This window comes from Triticum aestivum, chromosome 7D (assembly GCF_018294505.1).
Source record: "Triticum aestivum cultivar Chinese Spring chromosome 7D, IWGSC CS RefSeq v2.1, whole genome shotgun sequence".
NCBI classification, from domain to species: Eukaryota; Viridiplantae; Streptophyta; class Magnoliopsida; order Poales; family Poaceae; genus Triticum; species Triticum aestivum.
This window is the reverse complement of record NC_057814.1, coordinates 576,861,386-576,882,511: the sequence shown is the minus strand read 5'-3', so window position 1 is coordinate 576,882,511 and position 21,126 is coordinate 576,861,386. Positions and strand designations below refer to the sequence as shown.

At 45.7% G+C, this 21,126-nt stretch overlaps 3 protein-coding genes across 3 annotated transcripts; 2 read left to right on the top strand and 1 right to left on the bottom strand.

Annotated features, from left to right (window-relative positions):
* Nucleotides 1-5,739: 5,739 nt before the first annotated feature.
* On the top strand, nt 5,740-6,486 carry LOC123169220 (auxin-responsive protein SAUR71). Its single transcript, XM_044587060.1, has one exon. It carries the CDS (start codon nt 5,882-5,884, stop codon nt 6,164-6,166), a length of 285 nt encoding a protein of 94 aa, XP_044442995.1. The 5' UTR covers nt 5,740-5,881; the 3' UTR covers nt 6,167-6,486.
* Nucleotides 6,487-15,356: 8,870 nt separating this feature from the next.
* Nucleotides 15,357-15,861, top strand: LOC123164125 (auxin-responsive protein SAUR71-like). Its single transcript, XM_044581547.1, has one exon. It carries the CDS (start codon nt 15,456-15,458, stop codon nt 15,738-15,740), a length of 285 nt encoding a protein of 94 aa, XP_044437482.1. The 5' UTR covers nt 15,357-15,455; the 3' UTR covers nt 15,741-15,861.
* A 3,938-nt stretch (nt 15,862-19,799) lies between these two features.
* LOC123171320 (BTB/POZ and MATH domain-containing protein 3-like) lies at nt 19,800-20,903 on the bottom strand. The gene has a single exon (XM_044588871.1). The coding sequence runs from the start codon at nt 20,901-20,903 to the stop codon at nt 19,800-19,802; it is 1,104 nt and encodes a 367-aa protein (XP_044444806.1).
* Nucleotides 20,904-21,126: the final 223 nt, after the last annotated feature.

Here is a 21,126-nt window from a genome sequence, read left to right as displayed (position 1 = left end):
TCCCAGTTGGTGTCAGGAAAAGACTGGACTTCTATCGATCGCGTTTCTTTTGGCAGGGTGATGACTTAAAAAGAAAGTACCGGCTAGCTAAATGGGATATCATCTGTAGACCGAAAGACCAAGGGGGTCTCGGGATCGAGAATCTTGAAGTTAAGAACAGATGTCTTCTTAGTAAGTGGCTGTGGAAACTGTCTTCTGAGACTGATGCCACGTGGGCGCAAATCCTTCGTAGCAAGTACCTCCACACAAAAACTTTGTCCCAGGTTACAGTCAGGCTGACCGACTCGCCTTTCTGGAGAGGACTGATGAAAGTCAAACAGTCCTTTTTTAATAGGACAAAGTTCATTATTGGCAACGGTGCTACTACACGTTTCTGGGAGGATACTTGGCTAGGAGAGACACCCTTGGCCATTCAATATCCGTCTTTATATCGTATTGTTCAACGACGTGAGGTGTTCGTTGCAACGGTATTTCAATCTATCCCCCTTAATATTCAGTTCAGACGGTCGCTAGCGGGCAATCGTTGGGAAGCTTGGCTTCGTCTAGTTAGGAGACTGATGGAGGTTCAGCTTTCTCAACAACCCGATGCATTACGCTGGAAGCTGGCTAGGTCTGGAGTATTCACAGTTAAATCAATGTATATTGATGTTATTAATTCGTCCTCCATTCCTACCTCTAAGCATGTTTGGGATGTTAAAGTGCCTTTGAAAATAAAAGTGTTTATGTGGTTTGTCCATAAACAAGTTATTTTAACCAAGGACAACTTGATAAAGCGTAATTGGACAGGACCTACTAGGTGTAGTTTCTGTGATCGGGATGAGACGATTAAACACCTCTTTTTTGATTGCCCGTTAGCCACAGTTCTATGGCGGACGGTCCACATTGCTTTTAAGATTACTCCACCAAATTCTGTCAATGCGCTATTTGGGACATGGCTTAATGGGATTGAGCCTGACTTAGCGAGACATATTCGTGTTGGAGTTTGCGCCTTGTTGTGGACTATCTGGAATTGCAGAAATGATTTGGTTTTTAACAGAATATCACGTATTCACTTTTTGCAGGTTATTTTCTGAGCCACGACACTGATCCGTTCGTGGTCGTTACTCACTCAGATGGAGGCCAGGGAGCATTTGGTTACTGGATCTCTCCGCTGGAAGATGGTAGCTCGGGATATCTTCAACCGGTTTGGATGGCGGTCATGTAATAGGATAGACAATTAGTTTACCTATCTATCTTTAGCTAGCCGGTTGTGGCATCTTTTCTTGGCTAGTTGGTGTTTCTAGCCCTTTTAGCTCTGTGTGAGCTTTCCATTTTGTTTTGTCAGTTGGAGACTTTGGAACCTTGTTGGAACCTGTTTATTTGGTTAATAAGATGGCCGTATGCATCACTCTGATGCAGAGGCCGGAGAGCCCCCTTTTCAAAAAAAAATGCTCTAATTATACCAAGAGAATGGTCCTTGTCTCACGTGCATTGTTTTCACCCGACTGGCCGTTTGTCCAGTAGTATGTACGGTTGGTGGCAACGTGTGGCGCGGTCCGTGCAGTGATCGAGCCGCGCGCTCGGGTCAAGTCGTCGATCGACTCGACTCATCCAGCACTACAGCCGGTGACTCCAACCGTCCAAGTTTCCAACGAACCGTCGACTCGATTAAATTAATTCAGGTGGAGATCCATTTGTTTTTAATTCAGGTGGATTAGCCAGTCCAGTTCTTCGGCTGCAACTTGCAAGCACACGGGCTTTGCATGCACCGGAGAGTTGGCATGTGCATGGGCTGCCATTTTTCTGGTTCAAAATTATGGGAAGTACGTCTTGTACGCATGTACTCCGTATTTGTATTTGTTCACAAAATAATAGCCGACTGATCATTTAGTGCAAAGAAGAGAGAGTTGGGAATGGGGAGAGGCGCCAAGCGGGCGACTGGGCCCTAGTCGCCGTCCCATCTAATCCCCGTCCTGCCGCCGCGAGGGCGTGTCGCCGGACAAAGCCCATGCGGTGCAGACGGTGGCAGGGAGGTCCTGTTCGGGGGCTACCTACTTATTGAGGCTTTGGAGGACCGCAGCGAGATGGCGAAGGAGATGTGTGCTTGAGTGACGGTCTTCGTCGGGCAGTGCTCTATAATGATGTCGTGATTCAGCACCGCGATATATCTTCAGCGGCTGCCCGGACTGGCTAGGTCACTGGAGAAGAAGGAGTCGGTGTATGGTCCTAAACGACAGCGAGCTCAACATCAACTTGGACATGTCGTGCAATAACATGCAATATTAATTTTAAGGTTTTCTTTAGCGAGTCTTTGAGTTTGGTTTGAGTCGGTGAGGTGGGGGTGTTGTTCCAATGAAGAAATAATGTTCTCCCTACTCTTTCTCTGTTCCTTGATGTGCTTATCACTACCGAAGGGCGTGTGGACCTATGATTCTGGCTGCCGGCTGGTCTCCACTGATCCGGGATTTCAGATAGGTCCGCTTGGATTCGACCAACATTCGCGGTCTTCGGAATTTTTACAGGCCCTTATCAACGTCCTCTTCTCTAGGACAGTGATTCGCTTCGCAGATCGTGGCCGCTTGTGTCTGCTGGTCTGCAGATTCTTAATATCTTACCTTAGGACTTTTCGCTTAAAGAGAAGAGAGAGTTGGGAGAAGATGCAATACTAGTTAACCACAAGGATATCGCTTATACTATGAAAGGAAGTATTAAGAAACCCTAGCCATCAATCTCCTCTCCCTTTCGGCTTCGCCTATGAAGCCATGGGGCGGATGTGAGGGGATTCCTGAATCTCATTCTTGTCTAACTAGGTTTTGGTGTCACGAGTTGTCATCTACCAAGAATGACGGTGTCATCTCGAATAAATGTCTTCCCGCTTCAATCCCGTCCTCATGAAGGACATGTTCACCATTTGTGTTTCCTGTCACCATGACCGCACTTACATCTTCAACGACAGTATCATCATCTTTCGATCTCTTATGTCGATCATCTACAAGCAAGGTTGTTAGCTTGGTCTGGCCATACTTGCATGATATCCTGCCTAGATAGACAATGATCCCCCTGTCTATTTGCTTTGCGAAATTGCCATCTCAGTCGTACGCGACAGTCTGCTATTGCAGCGATTCAACGAGGTTTGTTCCTCTACAAGTCTTTGCATGTACTTTCATCATTTTTAGCCAAAAGAACCAGTACTTCATTCGTTGGATTTCCCAGTGTTGTTCATTATCGACAAGATAAAACGATGACAAACTCATCAATGGATTCGTGACCGGCTTCTCCCGTTACGTGCCTATGTGATGCTCATGCACGCCCGCCTCTTCCTGGTAAGAGGTCAATCGAGTTGTTTTGAAGTGTAAAATCCTTGGAACATTTTTAGAAGTTCCGCCGGTTGATCATATAGTAGAGGTCATTCATAGTCAACCTCTCCATCAAGAGATCATTCGTGGTCCCCTCTTCATCGATAGCGCTGTCAACAACTTCAAAGCCTAGCCCATCAAAGAATACCTCACTTTGCATGCATGTTAATTAGAACCCCAAAGTCTACCTCACACCAAGAAGAAGAAGAATTTGTAGGGCAGAACACAAACATAAATGCATGTGGCACGGTCTTGTAGCGTCTGGTGGTAGCTTGGTTTGATTCAATTTCATGAGTAATCCACGACGAACTTGTCTTGCCACCGTCTGAGAGGGGCTGACCTTAATTTTTAAGGGTGGTTAGATAATCTCCAATAGACGATGCAAATTTTGGAGATGTAAACAGGAGATGTAAAAATTTACATCTCCAAAAAGTGCTTTTTGCATCTCCAAAAAAGTCTCAACTCCAACAGATGATGTATTTTGGAGATGTAAAAATCTGAAAACGACCAACTACTACTTCATTTCACCATAGTTCAAACATGAAATTCAACATAGTTTCATACATAAATTCAACTACTACCTTTTCGAACTACTAGATGAAACTACTCCTCATCGTCGGAGCTGCGGGACTGCTAACAGAACTCGTCCTTGTCCGGGTTGTCGCACCCCTCGTACTCCTCGTCGGAGTCACCCCAGTCCTCCTCCTCCGACTCGATAGGGATCACAGTCGAGGGGCCGGCCTCGTCCTCCTTCTTCACCCCCTTCTTCTTCGCCTCGACGTCGCACTTCTAGTAGTGCTCCAACTCGGCCTGGACGTACTCTAGATGCTCCCGGGCAAACCTCGTCATCGCCGCCTCGTCGCTCTCGCCGGGACCGACGACAACCAACAGCTTCTTCTTCCCCTTCTTCGTCGTAATCTCCAGGAAGTTGAGGTGCTCCTTGGGCCTTCCGGCACGCCACACCACCACGCCGTAGGCACGTGCGGCCTCGTGGGCGGTGGGGAATGTGCTGAGCCACCAGCGGCGGCCGGCGTCGAAGAACTCAATCCCCAAGTTGCCGGAGGGCTTCACCCTCAGGCCGAAGAACCCGGACTTGCCCTTCGGGGTCTTCTTTGGCGCCCCGACAAAAACACCGGAGAGACGCGGCCGCGGCGGGCGGACGGGGTCGTGGTCGGGACGGAGCATGGCGGCGGCGAGCGGAGCGGGGCGGCAGCGGGTGGACGGGGTCGGGGTCTGGGCGGCGGTGGCGGCGCAGGGTCGGGGTGGAGCGGGGCGGCGGCCGGACAGGGTGGGGGCGAAGCGGAGCGGCGGCGGCCCGATCCGAGTCGTACGACAGCAGGCGGCGGGCGTTGAGGGGCGGAATCGGCGGCGGGGCGGCGGCGGCCGAGCGGGAGGAGGACGATTGGGGGCGCGAAAGTGGAATGAAGGGCGATGGAGGTTGGCGCGCGACTGCGGGATTTACATCCCCTCGACCCAGAGATGTAAATTTGCAACTCGAAGTGTTGTATTTTACATCTCCCGGAGACGAAGATGTAAAAAAAATTACATCTACATCATCTGTTGAAGACAGTTTTTTGCTCTAAAGATGCAAAAGTTATGTATTTTTGCATCTGCGTCATCTGTTAGAGATGCTGTTAGTTAGCACATACTCCCTTCGGATGGGAAAAAAGTCTGGCAAGAATACTTATGTCGTTACTAGCAAAACATGTATGAAATGCCATAATATACATATGTTCAGAAACATCATTCGACCACAGATCTAAAAATACATTCTTTTTATAAAACACAACACATTTTTCGCTAATCCCCATAACTGAATCATGCATGCACATGCATATTTCATTTTTTTTGGAACATGCATATTTCAAACGTACGCGTGCGTTTGTATGAAACTCCGCGTGAGCTCAGTACATGTCACAGGACGTATGCGCATGTTTTTGTATATATTTGCCTTAATATAGTGTTCATTTCGAGGGGGTAAAGTTGGTGCATGTCTAATTTGCACTATAAGGAACATACATGCATCTCGAAGAAGCATAAATTCTTCTTGTCAAATCCTGCCCTTGAAAAAAATAAATCAATGCCCATATGCACGAGCTGTTTCAACTTTTACAATTCTAGGACACTGACTCTAGCTAGCCGAGTCTTATTAGCTAGCTGGGTAATTGAGGACAGTAGTATTTTGTATTATAATGCGTGTCGCTAACCAAATTCCATGGTCATAACTTTCAACGATGCTCATGATACGACAGCCAACATGTTTGAACACAGTGGAGGTTGACCCCAGCCACGACTGCAAGCGCCACCACAGAACAGTAAACCTTCCATTCCTCTCTCTCTCTCTCTCTCACCACACGCTCGGGTACTCATGATCCAATCAAACATTCCGTCGGCTATAAAAGGAGAGCCCGAAGCCAATGCCAAGAATCACAAACACGGCACATATGCATTCACACCGATCCAAATCTAATGTCTAGCTAGCAGCTAGCTATATACCATATACTATCTCCTACGTGATCAGTTCGTCCGCCAGCGATCAACCGACGATGAGGGAGCTGATCCGGAGGCTGAGCTTCTCGGACCGGGTGAGCGACGGCAGCGGCGGCGTGCCGCGCGGGTGTGTGCCGGTGCTGGTGGTGGGCGACGGCGACGAGGAATGTGAGCGGTTCGTGGTGCGGGTGGAGGCGCTGCGGCACCCGTCGCTGGCGGCGCTGCTGGAGATGGCGGCGCAGGAGTTCGGGTACAAGCAGGAGGGCATCCTCCGCGTCCCCTGCGCCGTCAACCAATTCAGGCAGGCGCTCACCACCGCAGCCGTCTCCAAGAACTACTGATTACTAATTAATTCTCTAGCTGATCAATCAAGCAGACCGAACCTTATCGATCGATTGGCTTTCTGGGTACTTGAGGAGCGATTCTTCTGTGCTGTTGACTAGTTGAGTCTCCTCCCCATCTTTTCTTCTCTTTCCATTTTGTTTTCTTCTGGTTGGGGAATGACATGAGATGGTTGCCTGCCATATGTATGCATGTGGGCTGTATAATGCGAACTGTCATTTACAGTTAGACCTCCCGTCAAAAATAACAATTGAAACAATTCAAAAGTTATTTTTAGCTAAAACTTTGCAAGATCATCAAAAGTTATATCATGTTCGATGTCCCAAAGTTTCAGATTTTTTTATTTTCTTATTTGTTTTTAATTTACTGTCCATAGAGGGTGTAGGGGCACCCGGGTGCTGAAAATCCTATCTCGTTGGTTATTCGGTATGCATGTGTCTCCTTTCTAATACTGGTTAACTTCCCTTCCAAAAAAAATATGGCTCACTTTTTGGGCTGTTTTTTTAGCGAGTGAGAAATTAATTCAGTGGACGCATGTTTACTTCTCATGATGCAGAGGTTGAGATATAAGCCCATCTATTGTTTTCATTTCTTTTTGCTTGTTCATTTCTGTGCCCATGGATTTTTTTGAGGGTTATTTCCATGGGAAGGCATATGTTAACCAGGTCGAAGCCTCACGAGAACACCTTTTTTTTTCAAAAAATACAAACATAAATTCATGTTTTTTAAGCAAAAAAAGTGGCTAGCTCTATCCCGGACACAAGTAAACCCAGGTTTTTTTTGCTGTTCTATAAATTTTAGCCATTATGTTTATGCAGCCAAGAAATGCTTTGGTTTCCTGTAGAAAGAAGGAGAAGAAAAAAAAAGTCTCTTTGGCTGAATTTTCTTGCTCATAATGCTCCATGTATCTTGCTTTCTTAAAACATACCCCCCCCCCCCCCCCCCCCCAGTCGAAAATACTTGTCAGATAAATAGATGTATCTAGACATATTTATTTTCTAAATAAGTTCATTTACAAGAGCCGTTTCTGAAGGCGGGGACTTCATACCATTTTTTGTAAGACCTTACTTGGAATATTTATCCATGCAAAAATAAAATAAAATCAAAACACCAAATGGCCATTTAGTATTTTTTTACTTTAATAGTCTCTAAATATAAACTTTGAACGCTGAATGTATTTTTTATTTTGCATACAACAACTTATTTCTTGCTGGGAAAATCCACTTATCTTCGTGGATAAAGGCAGTCCATCCTTGTTGTTGGCTCTCAATTTACTGGTGGATTTGATTGTGCATGTTATCTTTGTTGATGTATTTTTCTCTGGTCCGAGCCGACCGATGGGGGTACCTCTGCAAGTTTGAGACCCCCATTTGCCTGGGGTTTTAAAGAGTAGCACGTTCGAACATGGAAGTGTTTCTTGGTATACCTTTGTGGCCGTGCGGCATCATGGTTTGGGATTAGTCCGCATGACTCATAGGGTTTTGCTTGCTTGCCTTCGTAGAACAATTTTGTAACTAATTTCGTCCGATTTATACTAACTAATTAGGTGATACTCCCTACTTTCCAGTTTATAGGGCTCAATTCAAAGATCTCACCAACCAAGGTAGATGGTGAGTGGTGAAATACTTTTTGTAGTTTGCAAAAACACTCAATTAATGCTTTTGTTTTCCTCAAAAAAATATGTTTACCAATGTATTAATTGCAATACATGCATGCATAAAGTACATGCATTGGTCAATTTTCTCTTAATACTTGCATATAATGATTTAATGCACCTTGAAATCTGAACATGTGATCGGGAACAATCAAATTGAGCCTTATAAAATGAAAAACACTAAAATTTTGAGATAAGCCTTATAAACCGAAAATGAGAGATTACTTTTCTGCGTAATTAATTGATAAGACTGCATTTGCCTCCATTTGAAAAGAAACATAGTAGAATATAACAGGAAACAAGCCTAGAACACTTTGTCAGGAGAGTGGATGTACAACATCAAGACATGCATGCAAAACTCAGCGCGTCATTCAATTCATCAGATGCCAAATTATTAACTTTCAAAATAACTGATATAGATAGACGTAGAGAAAACCGATTTTTTTGGACATCTAAACATGTTTGAACCTTGTGTTGTTTTTCCCCGAAAGAAATTGACACTTGACCCGCTGACCGAGATATGCGCGTGTTCATCCGCATGTCAAGGATGGCAGTGTGAACAGAGTACGTTTTCCAGCCAAATGATGTTGACATGAGATGGTCCTGCCATATGTCCGGACGGGCTTCCTGGTCCGTGCCCGGACAGAAAAAAAAGCACTCCACCGAGCTTTCCATGGCCAGCCCAAAAGCCAGAACTGACCGGCACTCCTCATATCCGGCCCATATCTAGGGTGGATATGAGGAGGCCCGTACGCATCCAGACACGTTTACCGTATCGGACTGACCGCCAAGGCCCACATGGTCACACGTAGAGATCGGCAGTCAGACGGACGCCTCCTCCGGTTCTCGATGTGGATGCATTCACGGCGACGCGTGGCGTCGCTTAGGCATGCCGCCAGGGGAGCAAGCCCGTCTATTTAAGCCAGACAGCGGCAGCAGAACCCTAGCCTGTCTACGAAAAAGGGTTTTCCCCCGCTTTGTATTACAAAGCAACCACCGATACATCCAACGATAGGTGCTGGGGCCGCAGCACAAACAAGCCCAAAGAAAAACAGAGAAAAAAGAAAGAGAAACAAATGCCAACAACGACAGATCAACGAAACGGAGACGACCGGCGACCGCTGCACCCTCCGGAGAAGTACCACCACGCTCCCAGCACTCCGAAGCGCCGTGTACCAAGCAACACCTTCAAGAAGGAGGCGACGACGACGCCGCTGTTTCCCGGACTAGTCCTAGGGTTTACCCCGGTACGCAGGGGGCAGTGGGGGACGGTGTACCCGACGCCCTTCAGGAAGGTCCGGCGGTACCCACAGGCGTCGCCGCGTCGGGGCCGGACGAGCCGCCGGATATTTCTCCCAACCCAAACCCCCACTACCACCCCAGACGAATCATAGTGCACCGCCCATCACGCCGCCCACCAACATGTGCCATCACGGTCACCGAATCAACTTCGCCGTCTCCTTGAGGTCACCGACACGAGACCTGGAGGACGGGAGAAGAGATAGTAGCCTCGGGGGCATCCGCAACATCGCCGGCGTGAGGGGACAACCACCACCGCCGCTGCGGAGCCGACCGGACGCACGGACAAGGGGCCTGCCAGGCACCGAGGCCCGGCCGGACCCAAAAGGGTCCGGACAGCCCCTGCCGTCACGCTGCAGCTCGCCGGCGACGAAGCCGCCACCGCCCGCAGACCACCGCGTCCTCGCCACCAACTAGGGAGCAGCGTCACCGCGCACCGAGTCGCCGGCTCGCCCTAGCCCAGATGGAGCCCGAAAGGGCCCAGATCTGGGCCGCGCGGGCGCGGCCAGCCACCAGAAACGCCACGCCGCCCTGCGGCCAACGGCCGCGCCGCCGCACCAAGGACCTCGAAGCCCGCCGAAATCCCGCCGCAGAGCCACACCGCAGCCGGCCGAGCTGCACCGCCGCCATCGGGAGGGCCCCGCGCCTCCCCATGATCGTGCGGGGAAGGGACGGCCCGCCGCCGCCAGCGCCGCGCGAGCAAGGCCCGGCGGGCCCAGTTGGCGGCGACGGAGAGGGAGAGGGACGGGGAGGGGTGCCGGAGGAGAGGGAGCGGCAGGGGCCCGCCCGTCGCCCGGGGGGGGGGGGAGAGCGAGCGGATGGGAACGCACGGGAGGGTGAGGGGGAGAGGGAGGCAGGGCGCGTGTGGCCGGCGGCGGCTGCGGGGGGGGGGGGGGGGGGGGGGGGGGAGGAACCGTAGCCTAGCTCACGGGTGGGTTCAACCCTAGCCTGTCTCATTCCTTCCCTCTCCCTTCCGCCACGCCGCCAACTTCGCTCTCCCTTCCGCCGCGCCGCCAACTTCGCTCTCCCTCCCACCACCCCGTAACCATGGTCCGGAACAGGATCACCACCTATGCAATGTTGACGCTTGAACGTCGGTTGCAGATTGAGGAGGAGATCCGGGCCAGGCGCACCGCTCGTCTCGCTGGCAATCTGTCTTTGCATTCGCCTGAGTTGGAGGAGGAGGAGGAGCCAGAAGCGGAGCAGGACACCCAACCCATGGAGGAGGAGGAGGAGGAGGAGGAAGAGGAGCATCCAGAAGCGGACGATGCAGCGGAGACGGCTGCGGGCTTATGCATGGAGGATCGAGGTCGCTTGGACGGCGGATTTGGCGAAGCAGACCGCCATCCTCGAAGCCATCCAAGAATGTGATCTCATGTTGAACTTTGCAAACACTTTAAACATTTGTCAAAGCTTACCACAGAAAAACTCAAAAATTTATATATTTTTTTATTTTACTGTTCATCAGAGCTCGTTTGAGCTCGAGCTCAGTAGGGTACTTTCGTAATCGTCCAAGTGTTATTGTTTGAAAGAAAAAAAGCTGCCCCGCCGCTGCAGGGAGGCTAGTTCATCGATCGTTGCTGAAGAGTTCTTGGTGAAGAGACCTTTGTATAAATTGATAAAACAAACAGATACAGATAAGATATGTTTTGTGTCCTTTTTCAGATTTTTTGGAACCTAAAAAATTAAATTTTAAATCTTTAAAATTTTGAGCTTGATGGACCTCGACTTTCATTAGCAATTTCGGTTAGAAGTATCCATTTCGGCCATTATATGTGGTCTCAGTTATATCCCTCACACATTTTCCATGCTTGCTGCGTAGAGTCGTCAATCGACCAAGATATCACAGAATCTAGCATGAATGCTATAGCATCATGATCCACTGGTCCCGGCCAATATTGTTGGCATGCATCCGGTCTTACTCAAAAGAATCGACTAAGCGTTATTGCTCTTCACATGGCTTCTGGAGTAGAACAGTGAATTGGACGGATTCACCTGGTTGGAGAAGAATGACGTCGCTAGCTAATCAATTTACCTTTCTCCGCAAAAAGCTATTGCACCTTAATTTACCTGACCGACCGGTGAAGGCTTGATCTGGAGCGGCCGAAGAGACGTCGGCAATCATTTCGCAATTGCCCTGGTCAAAACTTTTGGGTGGATTGTTAAAGTCAGCGTCCTTCTCACGTACTCCCTCCGTCCTTTAAAGAGTGTACTTCCAACTTTTTTGGAAAGTCAAACTTTTTTATATTTTACCGTGTTTATATAATAATACATCAACATTTATGCCATCAAATTAGTAGCATTAGATTCGTGATAAAATATACTTCCATCGTATACCTATTTGATTTCACAAACATTGATATATTTTTGTACAAACTTGGTCAAACTTTGAGATAGTTTGACCCTCCAACAAAGTTGGAAGTACACTCTTTAAAGGACGGAAGGAGTAGGCGAAACCGCTGGTTGACGCGATGAGATTGCGTCTGCTCGTTTGATTGGTCGATCGGTCAACTGTTCTTTCCGTCGAATATATTTTCATTCCAAACGACTACTCAACACAAAGGACAATATTAATTTTTTATCTCAAACTCTCGTAAGATCACTTAGTTGCTATATACTCCCTTCGTCTCAAATTATTTATTTTATATTTGTCTAGATACGGATGTATATAACACTAAAATATGTCTAGATAAAAATCGGATGTATACACAAATACTATCTCCCATTCACAAATATAAGATATTTTGAATATTCTTTTGAACCAACTAAAAGAAGAATTATATACGAATTAAGACGAGTGAAAACACACTAAAATATGTCTATACATCTAATTTAAAAAAAGTTAGAACAAGTTATATTTATAAACGAAGGGAGTAGCTTTTAGAGTTGCAACTTTACAGATGGTCAATCTCAAATTCCCACTGGCATATAAAATATGCAAATTTTACCTCTAATCACAGTAGTCAGGCTGCGACAATATCCAAATTCTGTACGCGCGTCTAGAGTGAATACTTGAAACGTGACAAATTTTTTTAGCACTAACTTTCTATGATGTGCAGTGTACCGTACCCTAAGGCTCCCCAGTTTCCAGGATCGAGGTAGATGTAAAAGTTGGCCTGATGATTCTGGTCAGTGCTGCTGCTTCAGTTTGAAGAGTTGAATGACATGCATTGGACGTACTTAGTCCTTGTCTCACTTGCAAGTGCAATCTTAATCTCAACCAGTAATGCAATTAAGCACGTGTGTGCGACGTAAGCAAAGTAGGACCAGTAAAACCAGCCAAAGGAGAATCTCAGGGCGGCATGAAACGACCGTACGTACCTCGTCCAAATGAACTGTTTCTCTGTGCTCTCATGGATCGGAAGCTCGGCGGCAGCTTCGCCGGGCGACCGGGACAACGACCTACGTACGTACGACACGAACAGACACCATGGACCGCACAATCTATGTTCGATCCACATGGTGAGATGGAGCAACTGTCGACGCAATTTCTATTACCAGGACATGTGATGTACTGTACGTACATAGTCCTGCCCGACCGGCAGTTTGTCCGGTAGTTGTACGGGTTGGTGGGAGCGTGTGGTGCGGTCCGTGCTATGATCGAGCCGTGCGCTCGGGTCAAGTCGCCGATCGACTCGACTCGCGCGTCCAGCACTTCAGCCGGTGACCCAGGACGAACCACTGACTGACCCACCGCCGCCCCGCTTGATTAGTTAGTATTAACCGTATTAAATTAATTCAGGTGGAGATCCAATTTTTCTTTAATGCAGGTGGATCAGCCGATCCAGTTTTTCGGCTGCGACTTGCAAGTTGCAAGCACACGGGCCTTGCATGCACCGGAGAACTGGCATGTGCATGGGCTGCCATTTTTCTGGTACAAAATTATGGCATGTACGTCTTATAAGCATGTATTAGTGTTTGTTCACAAAACAATCACCGACTGATATGAGAGAGAGAGAGAGTTGGGAAAAGGTGAAATACTCCCGAATGTGGCGTTTCGGTGCCCAGGCTCATCTACACCTGCCCAGAAAAAATCACAACAAAAATAAAAAAATTCAAAAAATTCCAATCTTTTTTTTCATGGTAGACAATTTATCACGTGAGGTCCGCTCTAAATTTTAGAAGCAAAAAAGACAAACCGGGTCAAAACAGTGCATGAACAGCAAACATTTTTACAGACCCCGAATTTGTCTTTTTTGCCGAGAGCTGCTCAAATGTCCAAATGATTTGAAAATTGGACCGGACTCACGCATCAAATTATCTACCACACAAAAAAAATATGAATTTAAAAAAAATAGTATTTGTTTTGATTTTTTTCGTCGAGGCGGGTGCAGCTGAGCCTGGGCTCAGAAGTGGATTACCGAATACTCCCTCCGTTTTATTTACTCTGCATATTAGAGTTGACTAAAGTCAAACTTTGTAAAGTTTGACCAAATTTATAGAAAAGAATATAAATATCTAGCATAACAAATCTATATGATGTGGAAGTACATTGAACAACGAATCTAATGGTATTGATTTGTTATTGTATATGTTAATATTTTTGTCTATAAACTTTGTCAAAGTTTGTAAAGCTTGACTTTGACCAAAACTAATATGCGGAGTAAATAAAAACGGAGGAAGTACTATTTAACAGTCAGGATATGATGTATAAATGTCTGGTCTCCGGGCCCCAGCCTGTCTTGAAATATATAAGGTAGAATGTGATCTACCTTTCATTTAAGAAAATAGGATATGATGTATAAATGTCTTCTGGTTTCAATCACGTTCTCATGGACGACATGTTTGTTATTTGTGTCGTCTATCGGCATAATTCCATGCACATCTTCGATGAAGTATCGTCGTCGTTGGATCTATTATGTCGATCATTGCAAGCAAGGTCGTTAGCTTGGTCTCGCAATACTAGTGTGGTAACTTGCCTAGATCGACGGTGATCCCCCTGTCAATTTTCTTGGCGAGATTGCTGTCTCAGCCACACGCAACAATCTACTATTGTGCCGATTCAACGAAGTTTGTTTCTAGCAAAAAAAAAGGTGCTTCGTCGGTTGTATTTCTCGATGTTGTTCACGGTCGACAAGATACAACGATGACAAACTCATTAGTGGATTCATGACCAACTTCTCTCATTAATCTCATGCGTCCTTACGTGCCTATGTGATGCTCATGCACGCCCGCCTCTTCCATGTAGGAAAAAAAAGTCACACGTTCGTTCAATTTACTGGTCGATCGAGTTATGGACACGTGCAAAATCCTAGGAAAAAAATTTGAGAAGTTCCGCTGGTTGATCATATCGTGGAGATCATTCACGTTCCCTTCTCCATCGATAGCGCTGTCTAAGCCTGGCCCACCATAGAATACCGCTTTACATGCATGTTAATTAGAACCCCAAAGTCCACCTCACACCAAGAAAAAGGAAGAATTTGTAGGCCAGTACAGAAACATAAATGCATGTGGCACCGTCTTGTAGCTGCTGGCGCGCGGTAGCTAGGTTTGATTCAATTTCAAACTGATTAATATTCACGACAAACATGTTTTGTCAACGTTCAGGAAAGGACTCTTCGTAATCTTCAACGGTGGTTAGTTAGCATACATGATCTATATAATTGGATCATGGATGCACACGCATATTTCAGTTACACGCGTGCGTTTGTACGAAACTCTGCGTGAGCTCAGTACATGTCACAGGATGCATGCGCATTTTTTGTATATATGTGCATTAATATAGTGTTTATTTCCTGAAAAAAAAAACGTTAGTGCATGTCTAATTCGCACTCTAATTAACGAACATACATGCATCTCGACGAAGCATAAATTCTTCTTGTCAAATTCCAGCTTTGAAAAAAAAATCATTGCCCATGCACGAGCTGTTTCAACTTTTAAATTCTAGCACACTGACCAGCCGGGTCTTATTAGCTAGTAGCTGGGTAAATGAGGACAATAGTATTTGTATTATAATGCGTGTAGCTAACCAAATTCCATGGTCATAACTTTCAACGATGCTGATGATACGACAGCCAACATGTTTGAACCCAGTGGAAGTTAACCCCAGCCACGACTGCAAACGCCACCACAGAACAGTAAGCTAACCAAATTCCTCTCTCTCTTTCTACCCGCCACATCTCTCTCTCTCTCTCTCACCACACGCTCGGGTGCTCATGATCCAATCAAACATTCCATCGCCTATAAAAGGAGAGCCCCAATCCAACGCCAAGAATCACAAACACGGCACATATGCATTCACATCGATCAAGACCTAAGATCTAGCTAGCAGCTAGCTATATACCATATATACTATCTCCTACGTGATCAGTACGTTCGTCAGCGATCAACCGACGATGAGGGAGCTGATCCGGCGGCTGAGCTTCTCGGACCGGGTGAGCGACGGCAGCGGCGGCGTGCCGCGCGGGTGCGTGCCGGTGCTGGTGGTGGGCGACGGCGACGAGGAGTGCGAGCGGTTCGTGGTGCGGGTGGAGGCGCTGCGGCACCCGTCGCTGTCGGCGCTGCTGGAGATGGCGGCGCAGGAGTTCGGGTACAAGCAGGAGGGCATCCTCCGCGTCCCCTGCGCCGTCAACCAGTTCAGACAGGCGCTCACCACCGCCGTCGTCTCCAAGAACTACTGATTACTAATTAATTCTCTAGCTGATCAATCAAGCAGATCGAACCTTATCGATCGATTGACTTTCTGGGTGCTTGAGGAGCGACTCTCTGGTTCTGTTGACTAGTCTCCTGCGCATCTTTTCTTCTCTTTCCATTTTGATTCTAAGGCTGGGGAATGATATGAGAAGGTTGCCATATGTATGGTGCGCTTTTATAATGCGCATTGTAATTTGCCGTCGGACTTCCTGTCAAAAATAATAACAAGTGAAACAATTGATTATTCGGTATGCATTTGTCCTTTCTAATCCTGGTTAAATTTTTCTTTCAAAAAAATTTTGGTTCATTTTTGGGCTTTATTTCAGTGATTGAGAAATTAATTTAGTTGACGCTTGTTTACTTCTCATGATGCAGAGGCTGCGATATAAGCCCCTCTATTTGTTAATATACTAGATATGTGCCCGTGCGCAGCCACATGAGTCAAATATTTTTTAACACAATATAAGAGGACAAACAAAATAAGATTATGTTTTGGTTGTAAAGTATAGATTTTTCAGCTATTTCTTAAACTTATGGATATATGCCCATGATTAATCTGCTTGATTGGGTTGCCAAATATAAGAGATTGATTGATATTTATTTACTTCTTGGCCATCAATTTATTGCTATTTATTCAGTTACCAAAGATAGGTACGAGGTTTTATCATAAGAAACAATTTATTTATGGATCATGGATTTTTGCTATACTATTTATTGATCTAGTTTATTAAATTACCAAAGATTGGTTTGATGAAAACTTGAAGAGGATGAAACACGAGGAAAAATCGGTGGAGTGGACGGTTGGATGTAAAGGTGGTGGGAGAAAACTGAGTGAAAGATGAAATCTTAGATACTTTTTAAGTAGTAGACATTTTTTTTTTGCATGTTCATTTCCATGCCCATGGAATTTTTTGAGGGTTATTTTCATGGGAAGCCATATTTTAGCCAAGTCCGAGCCTTACGAGAACACCCCTGATGAAAATAAAAAATACAAACAAAGCAGAAAAAAGTGGCTAGCACTCTCCCGGAGACAAGTAACCCAGGTTTGGTTCTTCTATAAATTGTAGCCATTCTTCTATGCAGCAAAGAAATGACATACCCGCAAAAAAAGAGCAAAGAAATGCTTTGGTTTCTTTTAGAAAAAAGAAAAAGAAGAAAGGAAGTCTCGTTGGCTGAATTTTCTTTCTAATAATACTCCATGTATTAAAATATACTCGCCCGTAAACAACACAAGAACCGTTTTGGAAAGCGGGCACTTCATATAAATTTTTGTAGGACCTTTAGTAGTATCTAAATATAAAACTTTGAATGCGGAATGTATTTCTATTTTGCATACCACAATTTAGTTCTCTTCTTGGGATAATCCAGTTATCTTAATTTTCTTTATGGATAAAGTCAGTCTGTCCTTGTTGGCTCTCAGTTTACTGATGGATTTGATTGTGCTTGTTATTTTTGTTGACGTGTTTTCCTCTAGTCCTAACCAAGCGAGGTTTGCTGAAAATCAGGAGGTGCATGCTCGAGTATATATGGCTAGAACGGCTCTGGTATATGTGCAGAGATATATAGATCAGGTTTGAATTACTATTTAACACCGATGTGTAGAAATAAAAATGAGATCTCGTGACATCTCAGCTTTGGTACATGTACGACCCATATACTCATGACTTGGGCTGCAATTCGGGGCCCCTGCCCTTTTTTCTTGTCACGGTTGCAAGTCCACCCTGCGCACGTAACTGAGGGCCCGCATTTTGTTTATCCCTGTTCTAAGTCCACCCTCATTATGCAACAGGGGCCCGACCAATTTTGTCCCAGCTGCAACTCCACCCTCAATGTGCAACTAGGGGGAAGGACCCATTTTTGTCCCAACGACTGAATATTTTTATGTTTTTGAAAATATTAGAAAATTGATTTGGCATTTAGAAAAAAACATTGAAAAAAAATTCCAGAAAAAACCAGGGCAAGGGCATGGTTCGGATGCCTCTGAAATGCATGAAATACACAATGAACACTCAACTTCGTTATGTGAACAATTTTTAATACATGATAAACATTCTTTTCAATTACAGTATATACTTTTAAAAATATTTGGTGAATATTTCGCAAATATAGGATAAAAATAATTTCAATACGTGATGAAGATTATTTACTAGAAGATGAAAGTCTTTTGAATTCATGATGAATATTACAAATACACGTTCAACAATTCTTAACGCAATGATGGACAAATTTTAATTACAAGATGAATGTTTGAAATAGAAGATGGATAATTTTTTTAATATGTGATGTATTATTTATGAATACATGCTGAATATTTAATAACAGCTGGTGAAATTTTTTAATACACGTTAAACATTTTCATAAATTTAACAAAATAAAAATATTTTGGCATATAAGTTTCGCGTGGATAAGTACGTGGCCAACAGCAACATCTATCATATAGTGTAGTGGGCCGGTCCACACCCCCCCCCCCCCCCCCACGTGATGTGGGCGTGCACCCCACCTAACACGCGTGAAGCGATTTATATGGGCTATTTGGATTGGGACCAAATCTAACCTTACGAAAATATTAGTCACACCCATAGATTTTGGCTACTGTTTGGTCTGCCGCTTATTTTGGCTCGCCATCGTCAACTTCGGCCTGCCCACATCTTATTTTTGCCAACTCGCGGGCAAAACAGCGCGTGGAAATCGTCCGCCAAAAAATTGGTCGCCAAATCTGGTGTGAACCTGTCACCGAGGTATAAAGGATGCGACGACTTTTCTCACATGTCAGCACTTTCCCCTTCTCTCTTCTCACCTATACGCATGGAAAAAAATGCCACATTCCCTATCTACAATCACTGGGCGGCCAACAATGTTGTTCCATTGTCGATATGGAGTAGACTTGGATGCATCATATTTTGTTTATATAAAGAAGACACGGTGCATGGCTGTCTATCATGTCTTGGATGGCGTGTTAATATGTGAACTTTATTTGGTCTTTTCGATGAATCTTATGTACCGAACAACATATGGCTACTTAATGTATAAACTGAACAATGTTATTCTGAAATTCTGTGAAGGCTTGCTTATTTTTGTGTGTTAGTTAATTCACAATTTTGTATCCGCGCCATGTTATATATGTGAGCTTAGTTGATACCAAAAATTGGAAACAAATCAAAGAAAGGTCAATCAAAGTTGCCAACTATTTGCCTTCAAAGCAAATGATAGCCAATGGTTTGGCCAAAAAAATTGGCAAGTACTATGGGCTACAAATCTACAATCAAAACAGCTACAACTTGCCAATTTTTTGGTAATGCCCTTGATTTTGTCACACCAATAATTTGGTAGGGCTAGCTGGGGCACAATCCAAACAGCCTTATGCACACAACTAATGTGTTGATGCAGCTTGCAGTGTGGCTTCGGTGGAACATGGTGTTCACATATTTGACACCCCTTCCTCTAGACTTTTATTACTCTCTCAGATTCAAATGTCTAAACCTCACATGTATTTGATAACTTTTTCGACCTTTAGTTGGTTACGCGACTTATATACCAACAGCAAATGAGTATGTAAATAGCTAACTGGTTTAAACATAGACAAGGGAAATGCTGAAGCAGATCTTTGGTTCCTGTGTCTAGGTGCACCCTATATAGACTTCTAGTGTTTTTAAGTTCTGATTTAAAAAAAACAATGAGTAGTAAATTATTATTATTTATTTATTAGATGTTCATGTTAGTGTAACAAGCATCCTTGACAATTTTCGTCAGTGCAAAAAATAATAATTAAGTATTACATTTGAGTTGGTGTTCGACTTGTTTTTATTTTATGCATGTCAAAATGCTTAAGCTTTTCACCTAAAAATTTGCAGATAGCATTTGAGTGTAACATTCCCTCAAAAAAAAAATTAACATATCTATTTAAAAAAAATTGACATTCGCATATACCATTTTTTGCTCCCATGCAGGAGCATATGTTCCCGAGAGCCGAATTGGATTTCCGTAATAATATAAAAAAGGGCCGTATCAAGAAAAATGCGCAAAAGCTCGTTACAACTGACAACTATCTAGCTAGCGATGCACGCCGGCGTTATTCTTCTCTCTTGGCATGCCATCTTTTTGATGACGAGATCCAACAGAGCAGAGGGGCAATACGTTGTTAGCTGTCGAAACCCATCTGTCGCCATGAATGCTTCAAGATTTCCGGGAGAAGAGAGGAGCTGCATGCACGCCTCCCACAGCACGGGGCAACGGTGCCGGTCCGCCAACTCCAGAGTGTCAGCCACAGATCCCATGCTGATGCGCCGGCACAGTGCCTCCTCGCAGATGCGCTTCAGCTTCTCCAGCTCATACCTGTCCGCCGCGACGAGCAGCCCCTCCGCCGTCGACGCCTCCTCGAGCAGGCTCGTCTCCGGGGGCGAGTCGGTGTAGACGAACTGGAGCAGAGCCTTGAACACCTGCGGGTCCATGTCGTCCACGCGTAGTACTCGGTCGGTGTCCTCGTGGTCGTTGATTCTCGAGGCGATCGAGAGATCCGCCTTGAAGACGGGGGATCGGGCCTCCAGTATCCACCGGTGCGCGGCGAAGGTCTGATGGCCGACCTCGATCTTCACGTTCGGTCTTTCCTTGCTCCAGATGGCTTCGGCGAGCTGACCGCGCAAGGCGAACGGCGGCATCGGCGCAACCTTGACGGTGACGGTGAGGTCGCACAGGATGGTCAGGCAGTCGTCTTTGAGATGCTTCTCCTTGTCGAGATCCTCGTGGCGGACAAACTCTAGCAAGCTCCAAGTGAAGGAGAAGTCACGCTGCGAGCTTTGAGTGTAGCATGGCGTTCCGGCGTGGTCAAGTACACTCACCTGGGCCTTTGCCCATAGACTGCTGGTCCATGAGCTGCTGCTGGCACTGTCGATGGACAGGGAGATGTGGGAGGCCTCGTGCTCCTCTGTGAAGCCGTTTGGAAAGCACTTGATACGCCAGTTGTGGCCGCAGACGGCGAACCTGCTTGATCTCATCTTCATCCCCATGGCCACCATGTTCCGGACTTTCGTGAACTCAGGGATACGGAGAAGGTGGGAGCCCGTCGCCTGCCTCACGGTCGTGGCGGTGGTTGAAAAGAAGAGCTGCTGCCTACCGGGGCCGCGCAGTGTGGACACGAGCGCCGACATTGACATGACGTGATCGGCGCGGCTTGGGGAAGAAGATGGCAGCGGCTAGCAGTCTTGCAAAATGCAGCTGGTATACGAATATAGGGAAAATATTCTGTAGAGCATAGGCTTCGGGACACCCCCTTATCTAGCCACTCATTTTTGCATCGCGATTCGTGCGAGTATATTTGTCTTTTTTTCTCCCATATAGAAAAACATACGAACTTCAAACTTAGCGGCTCAACAAAGC